At 42.9% G+C, this 23,686-nt stretch overlaps 1 protein-coding gene and 1 long non-coding RNA gene across 3 annotated transcripts in view; both read left to right on the top strand.

The window, feature by feature from the left end:
- Window positions 1–547: 547 nt before the first annotated feature.
- Window positions 548–6,736, top strand: LOC149919542 (uncharacterized). Its single transcript, XR_016463644.1, has 3 exons — window positions 548–738; window positions 2,789–2,867; window positions 6,256–6,736. It is a non-coding gene; the product is annotated as an uncharacterized LOC149919542 (long non-coding RNA).
- An 8,266-nt stretch (window positions 6,737–15,002) lies between these two features.
- The window catches only part of EEA1 (early endosome antigen 1), a 72,231-nt gene continuing 63,547 nt past the window's right edge, over window positions 15,003–23,686 (top strand). For both annotated transcript variants that reach the window (XM_031600479.2, XM_031600478.2), the window contains exons 1-2: window positions 15,003–15,122; window positions 21,079–21,171. In XM_031600479.2, coding sequence (XP_031456339.2) covers window positions 15,099–15,122; window positions 21,079–21,171 — 117 coding nt within the window. In that variant the 5' untranslated portion in view covers window positions 15,003–15,098. The remainder of the gene's footprint in view (window positions 15,123–21,078; window positions 21,172–23,686) is intronic.

Genomic DNA, 23,686 nt, shown 5'->3' with positions numbered 1-23,686 from the left:
CATAGGCCTCTCAGTTAAGCTTCTTACAAATGTCTTTACTCCCAAACCTACATCCTTTAGTTGGCTGTCTTTTGATTTTAAAGGCTGAGTCTGAGTTTGTTTGGTAAGATCCACTTTCTGTTAAACTTTTCTGCTCACAGCTCCCTATCTGTTTCAAAAACAAAAACAAAAAGTCCCATCATTCTGTCTTTCCTTGGGCCATAAAAACAAGGCAAGGTAAGGCTCTTGGCACAGGTTTGTATTACGCTTAGCAGAGGCGCTCTGCCTAGGCTGGGCCTTCTGGGCTGAACCAATAACTACCGACTTTCTGTACCTATAATAAATGTATACATGGGTTGAAGGTTTTTATTTTTATATTTATTCTTGTGCATATGTGCATGTAAATTAGAATGAATGTAATGTTTGATTTATTGAAATTCAGACATATAAACAGTAATCACGGTATCACAATAACTGTGATGTTTCTGTGTTTTCTGTCTTCTGAATGCAATCTTAATACTGATTCTGCTTAATACTACTTCTCTAATATAATCTGTTATCTGTGACATGCAGTTGTGCATTTTCTAGTTATTCTGTTTGTTCAGCAGGCAGCCCTGAGCTTTTCTTTCTGCATTCTTCCCTTCTAGCTAGTGCTGTATTGCTTTGGCTTTAGGTGTCAGAAGATGAAATTCTGCTAAACTTTGAAGAGAAGAGGCTGAAGCATCAGGACTAGCCAGCAACTACAGAAGAGGGAAAACAGTAAGTGATTCTTGACTTCTTGCAGGGCTCAGGTGTGAACTTGAAGATAGGGCAAGGAGGAAAGGAAGGGAGATGTAGCTGCAGCCCTCTTGCCCATGGCCTGGGTAGGTGGGTGCTGCTGCTGCTGCTCCACTTGTTTGCAGAGTAACCTGATCAGGCCCTGGGACTGCTCCCGAAGACACGATCGTCCTCCACCTTTGGCTGTCCTTCCCTCAGGGCTGTTGCTTAAAGCTGAAAACCCGTCACTCAGTAAAAGCAGGCGGCCTGCTCCCTCTATAGGCTTTTCTGGTTGTTGCTGCCGTGAACTGGCTGCCCAGGGGATCTGAGCTGCATGCGTGTTTTGAAAGCTGACAAAAACTCTTACGTGGGGTGTATTTTGCATTTCTTTTATATGTAGCAATGATTTTACCTTTTTTTTTTTTTTTTTTTTTTTTTTGCGTGTTTACATGTGTAAATGTGTATATGCACATGGATTCGTGTTTGTGTATTTTTCATGTTTAATGACTATACATGTAGTCATATACATGTAGCTACTTCCTCTGCAGAAGGAACATATATGAAGCAATTTTTACTGTTCAGTCTTGTTTCTTTTTGAACCAATGCATTATCAACCATAACACCCTTTCAATTGCATTCTACCTTTATTAAGAGAAGAGATGCTGTCTGAACCACAGCACATTTCCTCCCCAGCGCCTGCTCTCCTGACTGCACCAGCACTGCAGTTCCTGATGCCATTCTGATAACAAAAGCAATCTGGATTCAGAGCATCCTCTTTGTTGCTTGGATCAGCCCAGGTAGCCAACAGGCTTGCAGCCCAGCGCCAGCAGTCGCTGCGGAGCTGCATGGAGGGAGGCAGGGTGGGAGGCAGGTGTCCCCAGGCTCCTGCTGCAGCTGGGTGCCCCTTGCTGCAAGTGCCTGCTGCTAGCATGGGTAGCAAAGGGGATTCCCCTGTGGTGTCTGAAACAGCGCTGCAGGGAAAGATCCAACACATCTGCGGGTTATATATTAACAGTCAGTGATGACCTTCTGCAGGGTGGGGGAGTAACTGTCTCACTGAAGCACTGGTAAAGAAGTGGCAGTTTTTTCCGCTATGCAGAGCACAGGTATTAGCACAATTTCCAGGCAGTGACACTGTTATCGATTACTCCTTACTTTAAAAAATGTGAAAAAATTGTTCTGAAGTTTTTGGTACTAAATAAATGGCTGTATGTTGTGGGGAACAGAAGGGAGACGACAGGAGAAGTTTTAACTAAAACACTGAGGGCACTTCCAAGGAAGCATTGGGAGAATAACACACGAGCTTTGCTTACAGAGAAAAACCTTAGCAGTCATTCCATGCTGTGCTCATTTTCCTTTCACCAGGTCTGACCTTGTTCTGTGTTGAATGCAGTCTGCTGCAGTGGGGGTTATAGACTTTTGTCACTTATGGCACAAACAATTTGCTTTAACTTAAGCTTAAATGTAAAGCCATGCCAGGATGGCAAATCTGTACACTGCCAGTTAAATGAGTGACAGTTTGTCTTTGGAGCTTCTGATGAACACAGAAGTAGTAGTGAAAGAAAAAATAAAGGTAACTTACATAAATATCTCACATATGAAATTTTTAATGGTCTTTCTATGTGGAATAAATTGCTTTCCAGTGGTTAAATGCATAGATATACTGAGGATGATTTCATCTGGTGTCCATCGTGCACTGTGCATAAATTCAGAAGACGTTTTGACTAAAGATGAGACTTTCACAGAAGAGCTTTCTTTTGGTCCACATATTTCACTATTTAATTAAAAGAAATCCTGGCCATGTTTCAATTTAATTATTTGGTCTCTGGTGTCATATTTTGACCTTCAAATACACACACACAAATCTTCCTTTTGACCAAAATATCATCTTTTTGATTTTTTTTTTTTCCAAAGAGCTTCTCATTTGAGTAGTAATATATTTGAATTAAATTGGATGATTGGAATTGTACTGTATGGAGTTTGTGTAGCCAAGGCTTTAAGTGCCCTTACATAATTAATATGAAACAAAATACCTGTGGTGTCTTTCTGTCAGGAACTCAGCTGGACGGACACCTGCTGAGACTCTTTTCCACTCTGTCAATATGGGAATCGCACACTCTGTGCTCAGCAAGGTGAGATAAGAAGGGATTCGGGTAACTAAAGGCTCGTAATAAATATCAAGCAGCACAGGAGATTGAAGGTGGACCATGATGAGGGCAGGATAACAGCTATAATGTAGTTGGGGAGGGAAGTGCTAACATACAGGGAGATGAGGGCTGATATGAAGCTTGTCTGCCCCTTGGAGTTGCTACCACAGGCTGGAAGCAACTCATCCTCCCCAGACTGCTTCAAGGAAAAGAGAGGCATAAATGGTGGAGAAGAGGATGAATCATTTTGCATAAATAGCTGACGCTGTGGCAGCCAAGGAGGAGAAGGGTGAAAGGCCAAGGGGGAGCCAGGATGAGGTCAGAAGGAAGGATAAGTAAAAGCCAGGGATGAATGATGCGGGGTATCTATGAAATTGGTGGAGTCCAGGTTGTAAACGTGCTTAGGGATAGTGTGGGGATTGTGTTTGGATGCAAGGGCAATGTATGTATCCTTGCAGTGCAGACAGTGGAGCTGATGCCAGAAGTCTGTCAGATACATCAATCTTGGAACTGCTGCCAGTTTTCTGAGTACAGCATGTCCAAGAGATCATTACGTGAGACTGCAGTTAGAAGCATGCAGAACAAGCTGCCTTTAAGTCATATGTGGACAGGGGGAAGAGATCATCCATGACAATTTTGATCAGTGTTAAAAAAAAAAAAGCTTTGTACTTTGCCATAAATTAAACTTCTGTTGTGGCGAAGAGGCAGCAGCATCAATTTCTTCTAACTAGAATTGTCTTGGATGCAGGCTTTGACAACACCGTTTTTTTTCAAAAGACATGAAGAAATTCTAGCATTACCTCTCAGTTATGCCATCATGCTCCTCTATTGCACCACAGTGTGTCGCAAAGAGTGCCTTACACTGCTGAGCTACCCACTCTGGGAAGGGAAAGGCTTAGGAGTGGCAGATTCTTTATTATACACATGATGTCATTTCAAAAAGGGATGGAAGAGCGAGAAGAGTTGTTGTAAATTTATTTTCAGCAACAGTGTGGTTCAGATAAGAAGAAATCCATTATTGTTGTTGTCCTCTTTGCCAGCTCTACCTATAACTGATCTCTTTTCGTTCAGAAGAGGCAACAGCACTGACATCAGAAGGAGCAGACGTCCTGTGCAGCATCAGCCAGTGGTGCTGTGCAGATGGCATGGAGCTGCGTGCAGGCGCCTGCGGCTGTGAGGCAGAGGAGGGAGCTGCAGCCACTGCCAGCAGCCAGTTCTGGTGTCAGACTGTGCAAAGTGGGAATCAATGGCACTGCTGCAGACAGAATTCTCATTTGTTTCTTGCTTGAAGAGAAAAAGCACTGCAGATGTGGGGACAGGGACAAAAGTAGCCAGTATTTCCTCTCTTCTCTTTCTACATGCTAATCAGCCACACTAATGGGACACTGGCTAATCTCTCTGGCTTCTGAATTCATAGAAGATGCTCCTCTTCCAAGTAACTAATGAATCATCCCTTTTAGTGCATAGCATGCATGACTGCATTGTTAAAAGCAGTCTTAATCACTCACTGAGAAAAATGATATCAATCATTTCTCCCCTTTAGAGATGTTGTTAACTGTGAGCCTCAGGAGCTCTGACTCAGCCTGTGTGCTGCGGCAAGCCCAGAGCAACTACACTAAATTTTTAGCTGGTGATTGGAGCCCCCTGAGTCTTATCCCTTTTGTCTTCCTAATATGGCTGTAATTGAGCAAAAGTGTAGATTTCTTGGTTTTGTACCTTTCTAGCAATCTCTGGACGGGTAGACTTAGGCTGGACTTTATGCTGAAGTTCAAAGAAGAGAAAGATTTTTGATAGGCAACTTAGTCCTGGCAGAGAACAGGACCAAACAGTTCCTGAGCTGATAGAACCCTGCCCTCCATTTTGCCCTCAGTTCTGCTTGTCTGATGGACAAGCTGCACACAGCACTTTGTCCTGCTTTACAAGCATCAGATTGTTAATGGGACAGTGGAGTGAGGAGAAAGAAGTAATACAAGTACAGTTAAAAGTGTTTGACAGCTTCTTGGAAAGAGGCTGAATGTATCTAATGAGAGAAACACATTCGCTTGTTGATATTGAGGAACTGCCAGTGACAGAGCAAGCAAAATGATCAGATAAAAAGTTTTCAACCTGATGGGGAAAAAATGTTATCTGCTCTTCTTTCAGATATAGTCAGCTGCACTGATAGAAACACTTGTGTATTCATTCCATAAAAAATAGTCTGATTGTTACCAAATGGTCAAGTTTTCAGTTGTTGGGGAATGCAACAATTAAGATTGCCCACGCCATCTTAAGTCAGCCCTTCTGTGTCTGTTTGTGCATTACAGACATGAGAGCATGATGTAGCTGAGCTATCTTATTACATCCAGGTTATCTCTTGAATCAGACTCTCAGCTTGTCAGTAGCTCCACAAATGCAAAAGGAGCTCTGGGGCCTCCGTGGTGATGTAAGGACAGCTCTGAGTGTCAGTGACTGAAAGTATGCTTCTTGCTCCCAGTACTTTCTGTTATTTCCCCTAGATAGCCCTCCTTGCTCAGTCCATGCAGAGACCGTGCAGAGACCATCCCCATTTGCTGCTCCAGTTCTGAAACAGTGACATGTTGCCATTCAGCTCATCCCCACCATCATAGTGCTGCTGGGCAATGAGTTAGCTTCTGCCTAGAGCTCACCTTCAGGAGACAGCGGATGAGGGTTAAAAGGCAGCCAATGGTTGTGCCAAAAGTGCACTTGTTACAAGGCTTCGTTGTGTTTGAATGCAGGGAGCAAAGGTGATGTGGAACAACTCGGTCATTTGTTGGGTGTCCAGCTGTCACAACTTCTTGTAACAGACAAGTGCAGATGAGCTCTCCTGAAGTCTGCAGCAGTGAGGAGCAGAGCTCACTGCTCTGGCCAACAGCCAGCTCATTCCCCTGCAGGCCTTTTGGCAGCCCCAGCCCTATGGTCTGAGAGAGGAGGGACAGCACAGAGTCCTTCCAAGACAGGTTAAATTTCAGATTAGGATCCACTTGTGCGCTGCCCCAAAGCAGCTGAGTACTTTTTGTTTGCTGCTGTGAAACATCTACCATAAAAATATGTGTGGTCTGCTCATTAAATGCAAATTGCTAAGGACAGTGAGGATGAACAGGGAGAAATATATTCAGAAATATGGTGGAGAGGTGGGAGTGACCCAGAGATCTGGTGCTCTGGCAGGGGCTCCTGGGACATATTTTCTCAATCTGTAATTGAGGTGATCATGGTTTTCTTTCAGCATCTTTGCCTGGCATTGGCTGATTTAATTTCAGTTTCTTGGACTGCTTTTGCTGCAAGAAGTATTTGTATCAGCTGCAGGTTTGAGAAATATCCTTTGATATATGGAAAGAAATGGGATTTATGTAGTGACAGTCTCATTCCCCTGCAGGTTGCTTGATGGACTTCGTCACTGGATGGAGGAATGCTGTCATGGGGAGCAGCCTCCTGGATCTGCCTTCTGACAGCTCAGCTCTCAGGCAAGTTTCCCAGTGGTATCACAAAGAAAGAAATGACAGAGGGGGGCTGTGCTGGGGATGCCTCTGGAGCAAGACACAGAATCCCAGATGCCTGCTTCAGTGGCTGTGGGCTGCTGGAGGCATTGCCAGGGCTGATTGCCCCATGTGTGAGAGGAGTGCAACTGGTAGAGCTCCAAATTCCAGCCACCTTCTGCACCAAAGGATCAGTGAAGAATACCAAACAGTAACTGTACAAAATTCTAGTCTCTATATTGTTTTCTTTCAGTAGAAAATAACCTGGCCCTTGGCAAATAAAAATGGACCAATCAGTTTCAATCATCTTTAAATGTTCTCATGCTGCAGTGATAGTTACAGTAGCCAGCACTTGTTCTTTGTAAGTAGGGTAGCAGACTTCAGGAAACCAACTAATAACAATCTGCAATTTGATGTTTGAATTCCTGACTGCAGCTTCAGTTTCAAATCTCTGTAATACTCCTAAAATATATCTCTTGTCATGATGTTCATTCAGAGTCATAGTTTCTGCTCAGATCGTACAGTATCTTTTCATATTTGCTTTCTGTTATATTCACAAAAATAGTAATTAAACATCAATGGTACTTTATAAACCCAAGACTCTTGGATGACTTCAGTAAATTGCTCAGTACAACTAATTGCCCACCACTTTCACAAACCCCCTTTTTGTTGCAAGACTTTGTAAACCCCCAGGGAGACTGAGATAGCTTCCCATCTAGTATCCCAGTATTCCTAACTTTGAGCTTTTTCCTCCTTTCTCCAATATATACCTATAGGCAGGCATAGATCTTCTTGGAAGACCTTAGAACTGGGCCCTGACTGTTTGCAGCCAATGGAAACACTGGTTCTCAACTCATCTAGGTCCACTGCTGTGGCCTCGCACAGCTCTGTGACATGTACACATGCACATTATTTGCCTTTATATGTCAACAGAGTCCTGAGAGATGTTCCTATGTAACAAGGACCCCAGTGGGATCAAAAGTCAGGTTGACCAGAGAAGGCCTGCTCAGTCATGAATCATGTGTAATGGTTTTTCTCCTTCCTTCATATGAGCTGGAGTATTGATTTCAAGGCCTCGTAGAGGTCAGCAGTAAAACCCCTGTCTGCAAGGATGCCAGGAGTCCAGCCTTAAACATCTGACACTTACTAGAAGATTTATTTGAGTGTTCTGAAATGAAACACTGAATGCCTGCTCATTGCTTCTTAAGCCTTGGACTGGGTTATAAAATGGGTCCTGTCTCAGCTGGTGGTGGACATTGTGTCGCTGGTCAGGCAGTAGATGGTGTAGCAGGAGATGACCCTCCCCTTCCTCCTAAAGACAAATGACATTTTAAACCTATGTTTTTGCAATTATACTGTTACACTGTCAGGATTTGTAATTATAGTAGGCAGGCTTAAAATGAAGGATTTTTATGCAATTAAGAATTGTTCCAGAAATCTCAAACTGAAATTTCTACCAAAAAATGGCTTCATTATATTTTATGGGAAATCTCTTTATTTGATCTGAATGTGTAATATAAATAAAATACGCCAACTTCAGACAGTACATCTTCTTGCTCCTCCAAAGCACCTGGCAAACTCATCAAGAGGTTTGGCATGCTGCACATATTCTAGCCAAGCTTTTAAACCACCACGGCAACATTTTGCAAGTTGAATCCTTTAAATTGATTTTCTAATCTTAAAAACATCTTTTTCTTTAGAAGATGCTTTTTCTTCTTATTTGGTACATAAACTTTTCAAGGCAGAGACTGCCTGAGCTATAGACTTCGATAATACATAATATCCAGTTTTGTAAAAATCATTTCGTTATCATTACAGTGCCAAGAGTGAACACTTTCTGAACATCTCTCTGGCTTTCTTGCAAGGATTCCTGCTCTCAGGAATCACCTCCTTCTTTTGCATTGCTCCTGCTATTGTAGATACCTAACAATCATCCAAGCAAGGACAGGTATGGAGGCCAGGCTGTGGTTCCATGGGTTGGTGAATCTGGCTTCACAGAATCATAGAATCATAGAATCACTCAGGTTGGAAAAGACCTTAAAGATCATCAAGTCCAACCATGACCTAACCATACTATCCTAACTAACAACCCTCCGCTAAATCATGTCCCTGAGCACCACATCCAAATGGTTTTTAAACACATTCAGGGTTGGTGACTCATCCACCTCCCTGGGAGCCCATTCCAGTGCTTAACAACCCTTTCTGTAAAGAAGTGTTTCCTGATATCCAACCTAAACCTCCCCTAGTGTAAATTGAGGCCATTTCCCCTTGTCCTGTCACCTGTCACCAGTGAGTGACACCACGTTACTTTATACTGGATCAGGAAAACCAACAGCATGAATACTAAAAAATACAAGTCTGGTGCAAACTCTTCACACCTATTAAAATTGTTTTAACATTATTTTAAGCCTGTAACTTTTATTCCTGCCCATCTTTATTATGGACATCATATGTTTTTGGCCTGCAATCAATCTGTAGACAATGGAAAGAATGAACTGCTTTAACATCGTATCCCACGCTCACGTTAGTTCAGAAGAAACAGCAGAACAGTGGCACACATATTTGATCCAGATTAAAATTGGCAGCTGACTCCGTAGTGCCCACAGCTGGCATTAGTGAAAGGGAAACCTCAGCTGTTGAAGAATTGATTCTTGAGAATGATGGAGCATTTTGTCATCCCACAGGAAATGCATTTACTTTTACCTTCATTGATTCCCAGCTTGTTGTAGGCTTTGGTAAACACTTCATTCTTCAGTTGTAATTTATTTTTTTCTTTGTTTGCAAACTTTATGTAATGTTCTAAGAAACTGTGAATCTTAGCGGCTCTACACCAGGAAAAGCAGATTAAGAATGAAAGGTTCCATTTCATTATTTTTTTACAGCAAACATTTTAACTTTTAAAAAATATTTAACTGAGAGACATCTTTAATCCTCCTTTGCTTATTTCCATCATTCTTCTTCACATCTACAACATTACTGCAGTTGCCACACAGACAGGTTTGGCTTGTACTTCAGGAAAATCAAGGCTTGGTCAGCAGGGCTTTTAGCTGTGTAACACTGTAGAACTTAAACAGCATTTTGGATTTTAGATGCAGCGAATTTCTCACATCAAAATGCAAATGTGGAAGACATAGAGAAGTTGAATTTGTAAGAAGAGATGCCATTAAGCCCTGTGTGATTACTTTAAGCCTACAGGAGTATTTGTTCACTGTTTCAAGAAAGCCTGGTAACCTCCCTTTGGAGCTAAATTTTGCCCTTTTTATTTATCAGCCTCTACTCTGACCATTTCAAAATATTTAACTGAATTGCTGATGCAGTGCATGAACTCTGACTCCCAACAAAGCCAACACTTATTGCATCTGCTTACATACAAAGCCGTGAACAAATAGTGCATTAATTTGCAGAGAGAGTGAAGTGTGTTTGGATCAGTGCTATATGGACCTTCATATAGCTAGAAAAATTTGATAAAAAAAAATTATTTTAAAATTATATTTGAAATCAACCACAGACCTTCAGGTTTTTTTTTTTGTTTTTTTTTTTTTTTGCAATTACTCAGAAAAGTGATCACAACAATGTACATAAGTATTATCACATACATCATATTGAAAATCCATCTTTTGTTTCAGCTGTAACAAAAAGAGACTGAATAAGATTTATTTAAATGATGAGTCGTAGTGGCATCCCCTATAATCTATGTGGCTAAGGGCTGCCCTGGTTACTTCGTTTGCAACTTTAAGTAATTTGCTGAAAAATCTTTGAAATGGCCTCAAAAGTGCCTAGAATAATGGAGAGAAGTTTCTGTCTGAGACCCAAAGAAAGAGAAATTATATATAAGTATGTAAAAGCACATGACCAAAGTGAGCAGATAACCTCAAAGAATATGTTCTTTAAAATATTTATGTTTTACTCTGCAGTGGAATTCCACCAATCCCCTTTCTTTTTCCAATGTACCCATTTTCATGCCACTTGAAATTGCCCAGGAAACGTGCCAGCATCTCCTTGAAGTGACGTGACTGGTGGTATCACTGCAGCTTTCTGGGGTGGAATTTGAAAGTCTTTGTTTTGTGGCATGCTTTCAGCTTGATGCAGAATAATTTCTTAGCTGAAGCATTTGGCAGAGCACTCTGCGTGACTCAGCAGCAGATCTCCATTTCAGATTCTGGTTATATTAATATCAGGCTTATTTTTTACATGAACTCATACAAAATTCTCACTTAAGCCAACAAAGCTACGTGGCATACTCCTCACTGTCTTGGGGAATAGAAAATGAAATCAACTACTGCTGTGTTTTTTGTTTTTCGTTTTTTTCTTTTGTATAGAGATCATTCTATTATTTAAGACTTTAATTTGGGTTAACTGGGGATAGCTGTGCAAATCCAACAAGTTCTCTAACACCAGGTACAAGTCATGAATTTGAGCTCCAGAATTTGGTATTAGTAGTGCAATCTTTATTAGCACACCCACTTGTTATTCATATGAGTGATTACACAATCTTGAAGGAGGCTCTCTTTAGCACAGGACCTGGCCTGTAGCTGTCACCTCTTTGTTACACACATCACTGTAGATTCAGCCTGGCTCTGAAGCAGCTGAGGGAATGCACTCAGCACAAGCACAAGCACAAGCAGGCTGAAGTACTGATGTGCTGCCAACTTCTTCAGTACCTGAAGTTAAGAACTGAAGAGCTGTTAATTTTCACTGGTGTGAGAAAGGAATGGGTCAGGAAAGATCAGTGAACAGCTCAAACTCAGATTATAACCACCCCATAGGTTTGGCCTAGCTGCTTGATAAGGTAGAGGTGACATCCTGTGACTTTCAACTCCCCACTATGTACCTTTGGAACCTATGGGGCAGTTCGAGTCTAAACTGAATGAGGGAGACGTGTCTCAAAGTTAGTTACATTTTTTTGGTTTTGTGACAAAAGTGATGACTAGGTAGAGGTAAGAGATACACATTTATACTATTGAAAAGATTAGCTAAGCCAAGCTGATGTACAGGAGCTCCCGTGTGGCACTGGTCTGACCACCGTGCAAATGTCTCATGTGTCACTGTTAAAATTACTTTTTGATGTACTGTGTGTCTTAGTGATGTCTTAGCCCAGCTGCCTAAACACATTTCTCCATATCATGAGTTTCACCAAGGACTTCTCCTAGCTGTTTCCTGCCATTGGCCTCTTCAAGGTCATTGGTCATTTTTTCACACAGAGGTTGGTGAGGCACTGGAACAGGTTGCCCAAGGAGGTTGTGGATGCCCCATCCTGGAGGCATTCAAGGCCAGGCTGGATGTGGCTCTGGGCAGCCTGGTCTGGTGGTGGGCGACCCTGCACATAGCAGGGGGGTTGAAACCAGATGATCACTGTGGTCCTTTTCAACCCAGGCCATTCTATGATTCTTTGATTCTATGATTGGTGCCACCTCCAAGAATGATGAGTTTTAAGTGGAGTTTCTCAGCAAAATGAAGGAAACATGAATTCAAACAGCACTCTGTGTGTTTAGTTTGTGAATATTTGTAGTGAAAGACTAGACTATCAGTAGCTGAAAAGTTCTTTTTCAAGGTATTTTTTTCCTTCCTAAATCTCCATTAGTCCATCCACGACTTTCTTAAATGGCAATTCTCAGTAGGCATTTTGACAAAATGATTATTTGATTTAGGAACACGCAGACACCTATTTTATATGGAATACGTGCTCCTGAACCATTTGGGGGAATCTGTAAATTCCTGATGCATGTTTTCTTGTGGTTTCAGCAACATTATAACCTAAAATGTATCACTTATCTATGAATTACAGTTCTGCACTTATTACTTAATCTTGAAGATAGATGGTTGGCAAGTTTTTAATTCTCCTAATCTTTAATCTTATTATTTGCCTGTTCCATGGTTTTTGATGTGGATTCTTGACATACTACTTTTACCTGCTAGCCAGTTTGGTTTTCAACATACAAATACTTTAAACCATCTGTTCTATGTGTTCAATTCATAGAGTTCAGCCCAGGAGAGCCTCAGAAAAAAGATGTGGGTAAATTTGAAAGACATTTGCCAAAAATAAATGAAGAACATAAAGTGACAGTCATAAATGTACAATTAAAGAGCTATGAAGCAAAACAAACACACAAACAAACAAACCAACAAACAAACCCAAAACACAGAGACTTTCTAATGCCCTTTGTAAATAAGAAACCTAAAAGTAACATCTTGAAAAAAGTGGGATAGGGTCAGGAACTTAACACAGAATCACAGAAATCACAGAATGGGTTGGGTAGGAAGAAGCTTTAAAGATCATCCAGTTCCAACATCTCTGCCATGGGCAGGGCTGTCAAGCACTGGATCAGGCTGCCCAGGAACCTCGCCTTGAACACCTCCAGGGATGGGGCACCCACAGCTTCTGCGGGCAGCCTGTTGAAAACAATTATCCATACAAAAGCTGATAACATGTAGGACATCAGTGCAGAATATTTGGAAATTTACAGGCCACAAGTCTATGTACATGCGATATTGGCACACCACATATTATTTTCCCAGTCGTTTTATTTAAAGTGATGGTGACTTCTTACAGCCCTCAGTGATGGCAGAAGATTACATGGGCATAGCTTTCTGTGAGCCACGGAGCAGGAATCATGTTTTTAATGGGCTTACATGTGCATAACCATGAGAAAAAAAAAGGCAGTGCTCTGCTGGAAGGCCTGGGAGGTGCTGCTGCGTGCTGGGCCATTCTGAATACTGCTTATTCAGTCCAAAGATTGATTTTGATTGTCTACTGAAATGCAGGTCTGCTGATTTCTGCAGCTAATGGTATGTGAGAGGTTGCTGTAGTTCAGACTGAGCCGATGACTTATATTCAGAGGATGAAGCACCCACTTTCCAGATGGAATGCCCAAGAAAGTCTTTGCCATGATTTTAGTCCAAGACTGTTAGCAATAGGCTCCATACAAAGGTGCCAAAGCCCTCACAAAATTTATGAGGTTGGATGAAATGTAAATTTGCAACTCCCATGTCTGAAGGCATAAACCATATTTAAACAGCATGTGATTTCAATATTTGTGCTGCACATATGAACTCACAGACATTAACATACACATAATTATTAAAAGTAAGGAATTCCACTCGACATGGGACTGACGAAATCTTTTTTTTCCTGCATGTCTGCCCCAAAGGTGAATTCTTATGTGCATTCTTGGTGTTTAGCAAAGGTGATCAAATTGCAGTCTTTCCTTTACAGGGGAATCCTAATGATTTCTCTCTCTTCCCAGTCACCTGCTTAAATCTGCTTAAATCTAGTTCCTCTGAGCCTCAATTGGCACTGTCATATTTGAAGGAAATTGGCCAATCGATCCAGAAGTCACTGAGGAAATGATGGGGGACAGAGAGATAGGTGCATAAATCCACAGAAACATCCACAGAAATACAGCACTGTGCATTTCCTTACAGGACTCATTTAAGAACATCCTCCTCTGATATATAAGACTTCTCACCAGGATCTTCAACATTACTCTAAGCACTCAGGAACTGCTAACTTGGGAGAGAGTACAAAGCATATTGCAAAGTACAGCAAGAATAACCCTCTTCCCATTGTTAATCCCATGCAGAAAATTCAAATATAGACCTTACCAGTGCCACACAGTACAGTGTATTTTAAAGCCGCTTCATATATGGATACAAAAAAGGAAATGATCTGATGGATGTGACCAAAGACATCACCCCTCAACAGCTGAAGCCACGACCCTACATGGTGTGTGCTCTTATGTGCTCTAACAGAGGAACAACCTCACGAAACATCAGGACCTGGAGCTGGGGAAACTCAGATGGGATGCTTCATGTTGCTGTGCCTCATCTCTTGGCTGCAGCAGCTGAATCCTTCTTGTCATGTGCTCATAACTCACGCCAAATCCATGGATTTTAGAGTGCTTAAAAACATCAGCTTCAGAGTGGAAATGTTTTCAATCATTGTAGCACGAGTGGCATCTAACGTCTGCTATGCCCTGCACAGTAAGTCATCAAGCAGGTCCATTATTTAACCATGACCCTTCGCCTTGCATTCAATAAGTAAAAGCTGCAGCTTTAGAACCGACAGGAAATGGCAGCACGCTCAGTTCTGCATGCTGGAGGCCATCGGTGTTCTGGGAGTTCTTCTGCCAAAAGCCTCATAGGGGTTTTGCCTCAGCACTGGTTAAACACGCACCCTTTCTAGACAGAACTGCTCGTTTGGGGGCTGTTTTGTGTTTGACGGTACGTGTGTGGGAGCACAATATTCTCTTCTAACATTTTAATGCGAGTCTAAGCGGCCGTGCCACAAGGTAACTCTTCGTGCCCCTGGCTCTAAGGAAGCAATAAGGAATAAATTTCATTTCCAGTAGGGTTAGCTTCCAGTTAACTATCCACACCACGGCGCGCCTCGGCACTCCCAACAACCGGCACGGCGGGCAGCGGGCGGGGCGGAGAGCTCTGTGGGACGGGGCCTCCCGCCAGCAGCCGTCCTTTCCCCCGCTCCCCGCCGGCAGCGAAGGCTCAACAGGGCTGCGGCTCCAGCCCCCGACGGCGGCTCCAGCCCGGCCCTCTTCGAGGCGGGGCGGGCGCTGCCCGGCGCGGCTCGGTCCCGCCCCGGCGGCTGCCCCGCCTCCCGGCCGCGGCGGCTGTCACGGGGCGAGCGGGCCGCGCCGGGCTCCTGCGGGGCGGGGGCGGCGCTGCGCGGGGCCCCGCGGTTTCCTCTCGGCGCGGCCGCGAGCGCCCGGCGGCACCCGGCCCCGCCACCATGTTCAGGCGGATCCTGCAGCGGGTAAGGCGGCGCGCTGCGCGGCGCTGCGCTGCGGCGGGGCGGCTCCCCCGCTTCCTGGTGCCGGCCGGGCTCGGCGGCGGGGCGGGAGGCACCGGCCCGAGCTGCGGCGCCGCCCGGCCCCGCCGCGGGCACGGAGTAGGCCGCGTGGGCGGCCCCGAGCCCCGGCGCCACGGGGGGGGTGGGCCCGGCTGGGGGCGGCGGGCGTGCGGAGCCGGGGGCCGCGCCCTCCTCGGGGGGCGGAGGGCTCCCCGCCGGGCTGAGCTCGGAGCCGGGGGGCGCGCCTCCATCGCGACACTCCGGGGGGCGAACGGGCTCGTAACGCCGGCCGCTACCCAGCCGCCTCTCGTCTGGTCGGAACCGGCTTTTCCTGCGGGCCCGGCTGGGCGGAAAGCCGGGCTGCGGCATCTGCCCGTTGAGACTCCGCGCTGCCCGCGGCCGAGAGGGCCGGGTTTGCGAGAGCGTGGGTGGGGGATGCGCGTGGTGCGCTCCGAGCTTCGTGCTTCCGAGGGACGGAGCGAGGTGGCAGGAGAGCTGCGAGCAGCGGGACTTCGGCGCTGCCCTCGTTGAACGTGGTACCGGCGTTTAGCTGCGTGCTGACTGCTCTGAGAAGTCACAGGCCTTCAGGGAGTGCTGAGATGGTGTGCAAAACAGCCTGGGGGAGGTTCACTCCTGTGTGTGAGAGACCTGAGGTCGTACAGAAGTTGTTGTGCATTGCAAGCAATCACCTTGGCTGGTGAAGTAGCTGTTTTTCACTGCTTCCCCAAATTACAAAACTGCATTGCTAACCAAGGTGCTCAGAAGTAAACAGGGAAACGGCAAAACTTGTGCGTGCATTTTGAGTGGTGGGAATAACTCTGCTTTTAAAAAGTCCCCCTCACAAAAAGCCTCGTGCCCCGTTGGTAGAAACAGTGACTGTGTGTGTTACCTCATCCGTGTCTTTTGACCTGCACCTTGCCATTGGCAGAGCGTGGCAGTGACTTCTGATGTGCCTTGGTACTAAAAGGGAGCCTTTGGTTGCTGCTGCTGAACTTGCACAAAAAGAGAGTAAGTACTACAATTACAGGCAGTATTAAAAATGATAAGAATTTGTCATCACCGAGGCAGTGATTTGAGTGTCAACAGTCCTCCTTTTGGAACTTTCCTTGCGCATCATAGATGTAATTGGTTTAAAAACAAACGACCAAAAAGTAAGAACCAAACCAAACATGGTTTCTCATACGTATGTGTAGTTTATCATTTGCTGATGATAGGCAACAGGTGAACTCCTGCATTGCATGGCACTACTTTTGGTCCAGAAGGCTGGCTTCAGGCTGGGAAGGAGGAAGGCAGTAGTTACAAAGATGCTGTTTGTACTTCTAGACTCTTGAAATTCTGGTTCCTGAAGTCGTAAAACATCCAGTGTTTCTTTTAATACCCTTCCTGTTCCTGAGGACCCTTTTGTTTCCTCCACAGCTGTAATTTTTGCTTTTAAAAGAATACTCTCAGTAACTTTGCATGGTATGTTTTAAAAGTAGGAAGTATCACACTCTCGTTACTATACAACATCACTCAGTGTTTGAAGTTGGTGTTTCCACGCTGTCTTGGACTGGGACCTCCTTTTGGGTCCTTTCCTTGCAAGCTGTTCCTAAATTTTACTTATGTTTTCAATGCAACATCTCAAAGATCCATCTGTTCTATAAGTTTGCACTTAACGGGTTTGTGAAAAAAAAAATCTTTCATTCAGCCTCTTGCCACTTCTCAGTTTCACGCATCGATCATCATGCTGGCCTGGAGAAAAAGTGGTTTTTGCCAAAAAAGGTCTGTGTTACGTTCAGTCCTGAAGGGCCTTTGGTTCCAAGTGCACACCTGGGCTTCGCAGGCATTTCTGTAGCTGAAGTGGTACAGTTGCCATTCCTTTTGCACTGTGCTCAGGAACGGAGATATTTGCTTGTCTGGGATGTGCTGCATCTTGTACCATACCTATAATTTTCTTCTTTACGCCTGTGATTACAGGGCTGGCTAGGCAGCGTGCTCGCTTGGGTGCTCGTGCAGAACTGGTGGCAGGCAGTGAGGGAAGGCTTGGTGCCCAGGGAACACCGCATCCTTCCATTTAATGGAGTTGTAAAATAGCTGTCATGCTTCTAAAGAAGTAAACAGTACCACTGTTCTGTATCACAGCATGCTGTGTTTCTGGCATACCTGTTAATTGCTGCTAAGTGACAGCCTTGTCAGGTGTACTCAATTAGATTTACAATGTTTCCAGAGTTGAAAGTTTTGTACAGAGGCGTTGAGAAGGTGTTGACTATAAAACATTGACTTGTTGTGTGAACATATAAACTGCAGTACAAAGCGTGTCCTTTTCTCAAGAAGCTCCTCAAGAGAAAGTTTTATTGGAATGTACTTGGGCCATCAAGTCTTTAAGGACAGACGAGTAAAACGGAAGAATGGGAAAAGCGCTGGAGTTTGTTTGATGACAAGGGCTATGGCTTTTTTTCTTTCTTGTGTCTTCTTTTTCCATTCTTGTGCCTCGCTTTTTGGTTCAGAACCTTGATATATTAGGGCAGTAGTGCCTTATGTCATATTTCAACGTGCACTGGGAAAACTGCATAAACCCATATTTTTTTAAAGACAATCTCAAGGCTTGAAGTCTTCTTCAAAGATTAAATTAATTCTGAATTAAAACCGCTGAAAAGAGCATCACGAGTGAATGGAGTGTAGGTACAGACAGATAAATGACTGGGCAGAAACAACATGGGAGTGATCCATATTTATACCGTGTCACTTTAATCCATTAGCTCAACTCATTCATTACATAATTTTCTATTCCTTTTCAGAAAACAAGCTGCAGTCGTTGTGCTTTCTGTTGTTAATGATGTTTCTTTACATTAGCTTGAAGTTTGGAGAAAACACAACCAAAAACATTATGCAGTTTAGCATGTTTTCACAGCTGTAGTGCTGTAAGTAGAAATGTATGCTTCTCAACTAAATAAACAAATATAATCCAGACAATTAGGAAGCAAATACCTTGGCTGAGAAACTAATTTTTCATCAGCTCTATGTATAGCTTGAGAGTCAAATGCTGGTTGCGTTAGAGTACAAATACAGAATCCCGTGTGAAGAACTACTCTTCCTGTATGATTCATACGTCATTCTTCTGCTCCCCCTCATTGCCCAGGGCTTTATTCAGTCAAGAATAATAAAGGTAACTGAAAACAAAGAGCATCACTCTGGACCTTCCCTGAGTTCACCAGGCAAACCCATTTGTTACGCTGTTCAATGGGTTGTGATTTATTTTTTTAATGGAATGTGGCATAGCAGTGATGTGGGAGCCTCGCTTAAATATCTGTGAATATACTTTGATCATGGGATGCCCAGTAAAAGAAAAAAAAGTCCCAGTGTCTCAATCTCCCCATTCTTTGTCCGGAGAAGGATGTTTCAATTACAGTGCAACTTTAGAAGAAATGTTAGTTGCACTGATAGTCTTGGTATCCATAACATCTTCCCAAATGTGTATTCTGTTATTTCTGACAGATTGTATCACTTTGCAAGTAGATGATTGAGTGCGTTTCTCCTGATAGGTACTTAATGACTTTTCTCCTTCCCACCCTTCTTCCTCATGTATGCTGCTTCCTGGAAAATGCCACCTGCTGAACCTTCTACAGCTATGTTGAATTACACTTTCTGTTTTGAAGGAAGCATGTTGTTTATTAAATCCCTCAAAGGATTTTACCAGGAACTCTTTGGTAATTTCTTTGTCACGTGTTTCATGTAGTAAGATGTGCCATGTAGTACATTTTAGTGTGATAATAGCATGTCTGAAGTGTTTCATAAAGCAAGTACTTTAATCAGCCATGTAATAATGATACTGTGCTTTACTATAACAACTTTCCTCCTGAAGCTTGTACTGATCTCCAATTTGTAGTTCTACACCAGCAGAACTTAACATGCAGATCTCACTGTGAAACAGTTCTGTCACATGATAGCTGACTAACAGTGCACTGTAGCGCTGTATGAGATGTTATAATGTAAAGTGAAGGAATGTTCTTGTATCTTAGCAGTCACAGAAGGTTCTTGGTTTTGGGAAGAAGTGGTTCATTCACTGTGCAGTTATCAGGTATGGCTGAAGTGGAGGTGTGCTCTGCTCGGTTCAGTAGGCCAACTGGCCATCTGCTGCTATCACTGCCCAAGCTGTCAGCTCCTGTGTAGTTTCTCCCTTAGGATTGTCATAGAATTCTTAGAGTTGGAAGGGACCTTCAAGGGCCATCTAGTCCAACTTCCCTGCAATAAACAGGAAAATCACAGCTACATCAGGTTGCCCAGGGACTTATCCAGCCTTGCCTCGAAAGTCTCCAGGGATGGGGCACCAACCATTCTGCTGTCCCAGACTGATTTCTCCAGATTTTGGAAAGGAAGAGTGGAGCCAAAGGCATCCACTTGCTGTAAATGATTACTGAAGAAACATGTTGTCTGTTAAAGCTGACACTTTCTCCATTTCAAAGCATCCATTTTACTTGTGGATGTAGGTATTAGGACAGGTAGGGTTCTGTTTTTCAGCCTTCTTGGGAACAGAAGATGCTAGTTGTCATACAAATCCTTGTCATCCTTAAATTTCTAAAGCTTTTTGAAAAACTCCTATAAATAAAATTGCTTCTTATATCTTGAAATTTCAGCTCCTTTGTGGGAGAAAACTTTAACACCTTATTTCATGTTCCCTTATGTAGATATGTGTATATACATTATCAAATCACCAAGGTTGGAAAGACCTCTAAGATCATCCAGTCCAGCAGCCCATCTATCACCTTTGGACTCTTTGTTCTCACACAAAACAATGTGCACACAAGTGCAGCCCAGCCTCCTGCTGATGACCCAGAAACGTCTGAAATGGGGAGAGATGTTCCCCTCTTACACTTGCTGTCACCAGCTCCTGATAGCTTGCTTCTGACACACTTACTCGCTTCCCCTTGATTCATCTGTGGATCTATTCTAAAATCAGCATCTGGTTGGGCATCAATCCTTAATCAGTAAATTTGACCTTTTAATTACACATTTCTTTTTTAAATTTGATTACAAGACTGTAATCTATACAAGAGTTTGAAATAGAGCACACTATACCAAACACAGCAGGGAAGGCACTTCATTTTCAAATTATGGAGAAGCTTGCATGTTGTAGGTATGTTATCAATCAGACTGATTGGTCTGAAAAGAAAGGATATGTTAAAGAAAATTCTAAAGCAAACTTTTGGAGGTTCCAAGATTTAAAAATTAAAACTGTTTCCTTCTGCCCCCCACTCTGTAAATTTCCATCTATATATTTAGATTTCTGTATCTTTAATCCCCCTGTGTTAGATCAGAAATCCCTATACGAAGCTATGAATATTTCTGGCTGGGTTGAAGCAGTGTTACTTCATCCCACTTTCAGTTGTCCTCGTGGAATTAGATAATGAACTTTTATTCTTTGTAGAATCTAGGATTGCGTATCAGTACTGAGATAATTTATTTGCTGGTGTTTGCTTTGAGAATGGTAACTGTTCTGCCATTGGTCAGGCAGTGGAGTTCTGGAGGTGAGTAAAAGCAGCAGCCACCGCTGCTGAAAGTGTTCAGATTGTAACTTGTGATGTTTTCCTCTTGGATGGAGAGAGCTAATTTAACAGTAGGGTGAGTGATATAAGGGCAGACTTGAGTTTAAATCTTTGTTTTGTGTTGAGTGTTCGTAAGAGGAATCTATTTTAAATCCTGGCCTTTGCATTTGCTGTCTGCTTGATGTTTGATACTTCGAGTGCTTTGAGAGTCTTGGATAAAAGCTTTTGTTAAGTGTTGCACTGAAAATTACCTAATTACTTTGCGAGCTCGTTCATTTCGTTTCACTCATGGAAGGAAGGTCTGTGTTTTTGCAGAGAGGCCTTTGTAAAGGTTACATAGCATGCTCTATTAAATACAGGCTGCAGACGTTCATTTTGCCCCTCCTTTTCTCTTTCAGACTCCGGGCAGAGTTGGGTCTCAGAGCTCGGATTCCGATTCATCTGCCGCTCCAGGAAATGCCGTGGATGTGAACAATGAGGGCTCCTCTGAGGTACTGTGCACTGATTTGTGGGACTGGAGTTGTGAATCTTGTGTCTGCTTCTCTCTGACCCACAAAGCTGTTGGGCATTCCTTTGGGTGCCGCTCCTAAATAGCAGCTGTTCTATGTAAATACTCAAAAGTGACATTGTCTAAAAATAGGTTCTAATTTAAATAAAAAAGTGAGAACAGACTGTATTTATGTGACTTTTGTTTGTTTATCTAAATGATGACAGGCAATCCTTCCTGTTGTCATAGACATGAATGATTAAAATGAAAAGCAATAAGATACAAGCTTAACAATCCTCATTTATAAATGTTTAATGAATTTTGAAAACTCACCTGTACTTCTTTTTCACCTTGCACGTGTTAGTTATAATGTATTTTGGGAACCTCCTTCTCCACGTGAAATATCAAATGTGTTGGGTGTGTTTGGTCTGTGTACATAAAGCTGCCATTTGTAAGTCCTATCAATTTTCCTAATGTTCTTTATGCCACGCTTAGCCAGCAGAGTAAGGTCTTATCCTTGCTTCTATCCTACGTTACAACGTCTTTGGATTTACAGTGTTGTCAAATATTAACTTTTAGAAATGCACGCTGACTTCACTGGCTGTTGAAGCTATTTTGTGCTAATGTAGCCTGATTACTGAGCTTGCGAATGTTTCAAGCTTAGCATACAAATGCAGTGCAAGGTTAATTACTCCTATTACAGCATTAAAGGGAGCAAAGTGCCCTTTCTTACACTGAATGAAGTGTATGATGAGTCAAAAGCTCGTATGTCTGTTATGATAAGTGATAAGAGAACTTCTCCCTGTGCTGTTCAAAATTCTAATTGCCTTCCATCTGTGCATCTGCTTATGTCTTAGTTCTAAAAGCTATGTTACAATCAGTGTGATCAGACATGGCTTAATTTATTGCTGTATGTTATACATGTCATGCATCTGTGAGTTTTGTATGCATATTTACACTGTCCCTGAGGTGAATAAATATTCTTAAAGAGTGTCTAAAATCTCGTCACTATTTCAATTAACTACAGCATAGAAATTAGCAATGATTGCTTCTTTCCAAAGTTTGGCTAAAATGGAACAATTCTCTTATCATGATTGTAATATCGCTGGTGGGTGTCATGAGGTACCTCAATACTAATAGTGTTTTTTGTTGACATAAGCCATACTTTGAAAGTGCTGGTGTGCCTGCATTACTGCACCCTTAGTTCTTTCTGCCCTGGCTGTGCCACTTCTGGATGATGCTGTATAACATATATAACATAAAAGTATCTTTAGTTATCAGTAATTCCACTATCAGCTACATTGCTTACAGGTAGGGTGTTGCATGTGACTTCAAAATCTGATCAAATCTGAGTTCTGAAGCTGGTGATTGTTTGTTGCTCTCTGAGATCCATGCATCACTGTGTGCAGCTTGAGCCTTTCTCTTGGTTGTGCTTTTCCTTTGCAGCTGGCCTGAGGTGTTTACTTTCTGAGAACTCTCAAATCAAACCACTGTAGTCAGGCTTTGCAGAATGTTTGCTCTCCTTTATATAGTTATGATCCCACCTGGTTCTCCAGTATTGCATAAAACAAACAAACAAAAATCTAATCGACTTGTTTTCATTCCTGTTTCATAGCTAGATTTTCTAACCTGTATTACTGTAAGATTCAAATGAGTAATTACTAAATCTGAGTAGATTCTCGTGTTTTTTGTCTCCTTCGAACCAGGTTGAAATCAATCCTGAGTTTTGAAAATTGTAGTATAAAACAAAAGCAGTGAGGGAGGCTGATTAAGTTAAAACTATTGATTGCTCAGCAAGAGAAATAGGCCTGTTTTAGTTCCTACTGAGGCCTTGTCAGCACTATGGATCACACATGGGCCTGAAGTTAACTCTAAATGTATCTTTTATTCACTGTGCGGCCTGACAGAAGGAAAAGTTCAGGCCTGTCCTTCCTTTGTATCTTAGATTCCAATGCAACTCTGTGTGCAATATAGGGTCACTAAATATTCCACGTTTGCAGGGTGTCCACCTGTTAGTTACACTTCTGCTATACTGTCATGTGGCTGCATTGGTGGGACAGGTCTGTCTCTAGACCCCATTTTGCAGGTGTGCCACAGCCACAGCATGGATGGGCACCCACAGCACGCTGTGCTACGTCAGCTTTTTCTGGGGGTTGAGCATGTCTAAAGCTGCTGTTCTTTAGAAACTCATTTAACTTTTGGCTTTGGTAAATCCCTGGTGAGCATGTTTAATCCACCTCTCCCATCCCCCGTTTTTTTTTTTTTCCTTCAGTTCTGCCAAAATGGTGTTTCTGTTTCCCTAAGTGAGAATGCCAACTGAGCATGCAGTTGCACTCGTGCCTGTGCCTCTCATTTTACTGTAAATTTGCTTACTAATTTACAGAAGTATTTCTGCAGTCTCTGTAATAATTTTGATCTCTTTCTGTCCTGGATCTGAAAATGTCTGTGGGAAACGGCCTGGTGGATCTGATGCGATGCCTTATAATGGTTCCATTCATGACTTGCTATGCAGCACATTC

This window comes from Phasianus colchicus, chromosome 1 (genome assembly GCF_987193195.1).
Source record: "Phasianus colchicus chromosome 1, bPhaCol1.hap1.1, whole genome shotgun sequence".
In the NCBI taxonomy this organism is placed as follows: Eukaryota; Metazoa; Chordata; class Aves; order Galliformes; family Phasianidae; genus Phasianus; species Phasianus colchicus.
The sequence above is the reverse complement of the archived record's forward strand: the minus strand, read 5'-3'. Positions and strand labels throughout refer to the sequence as shown.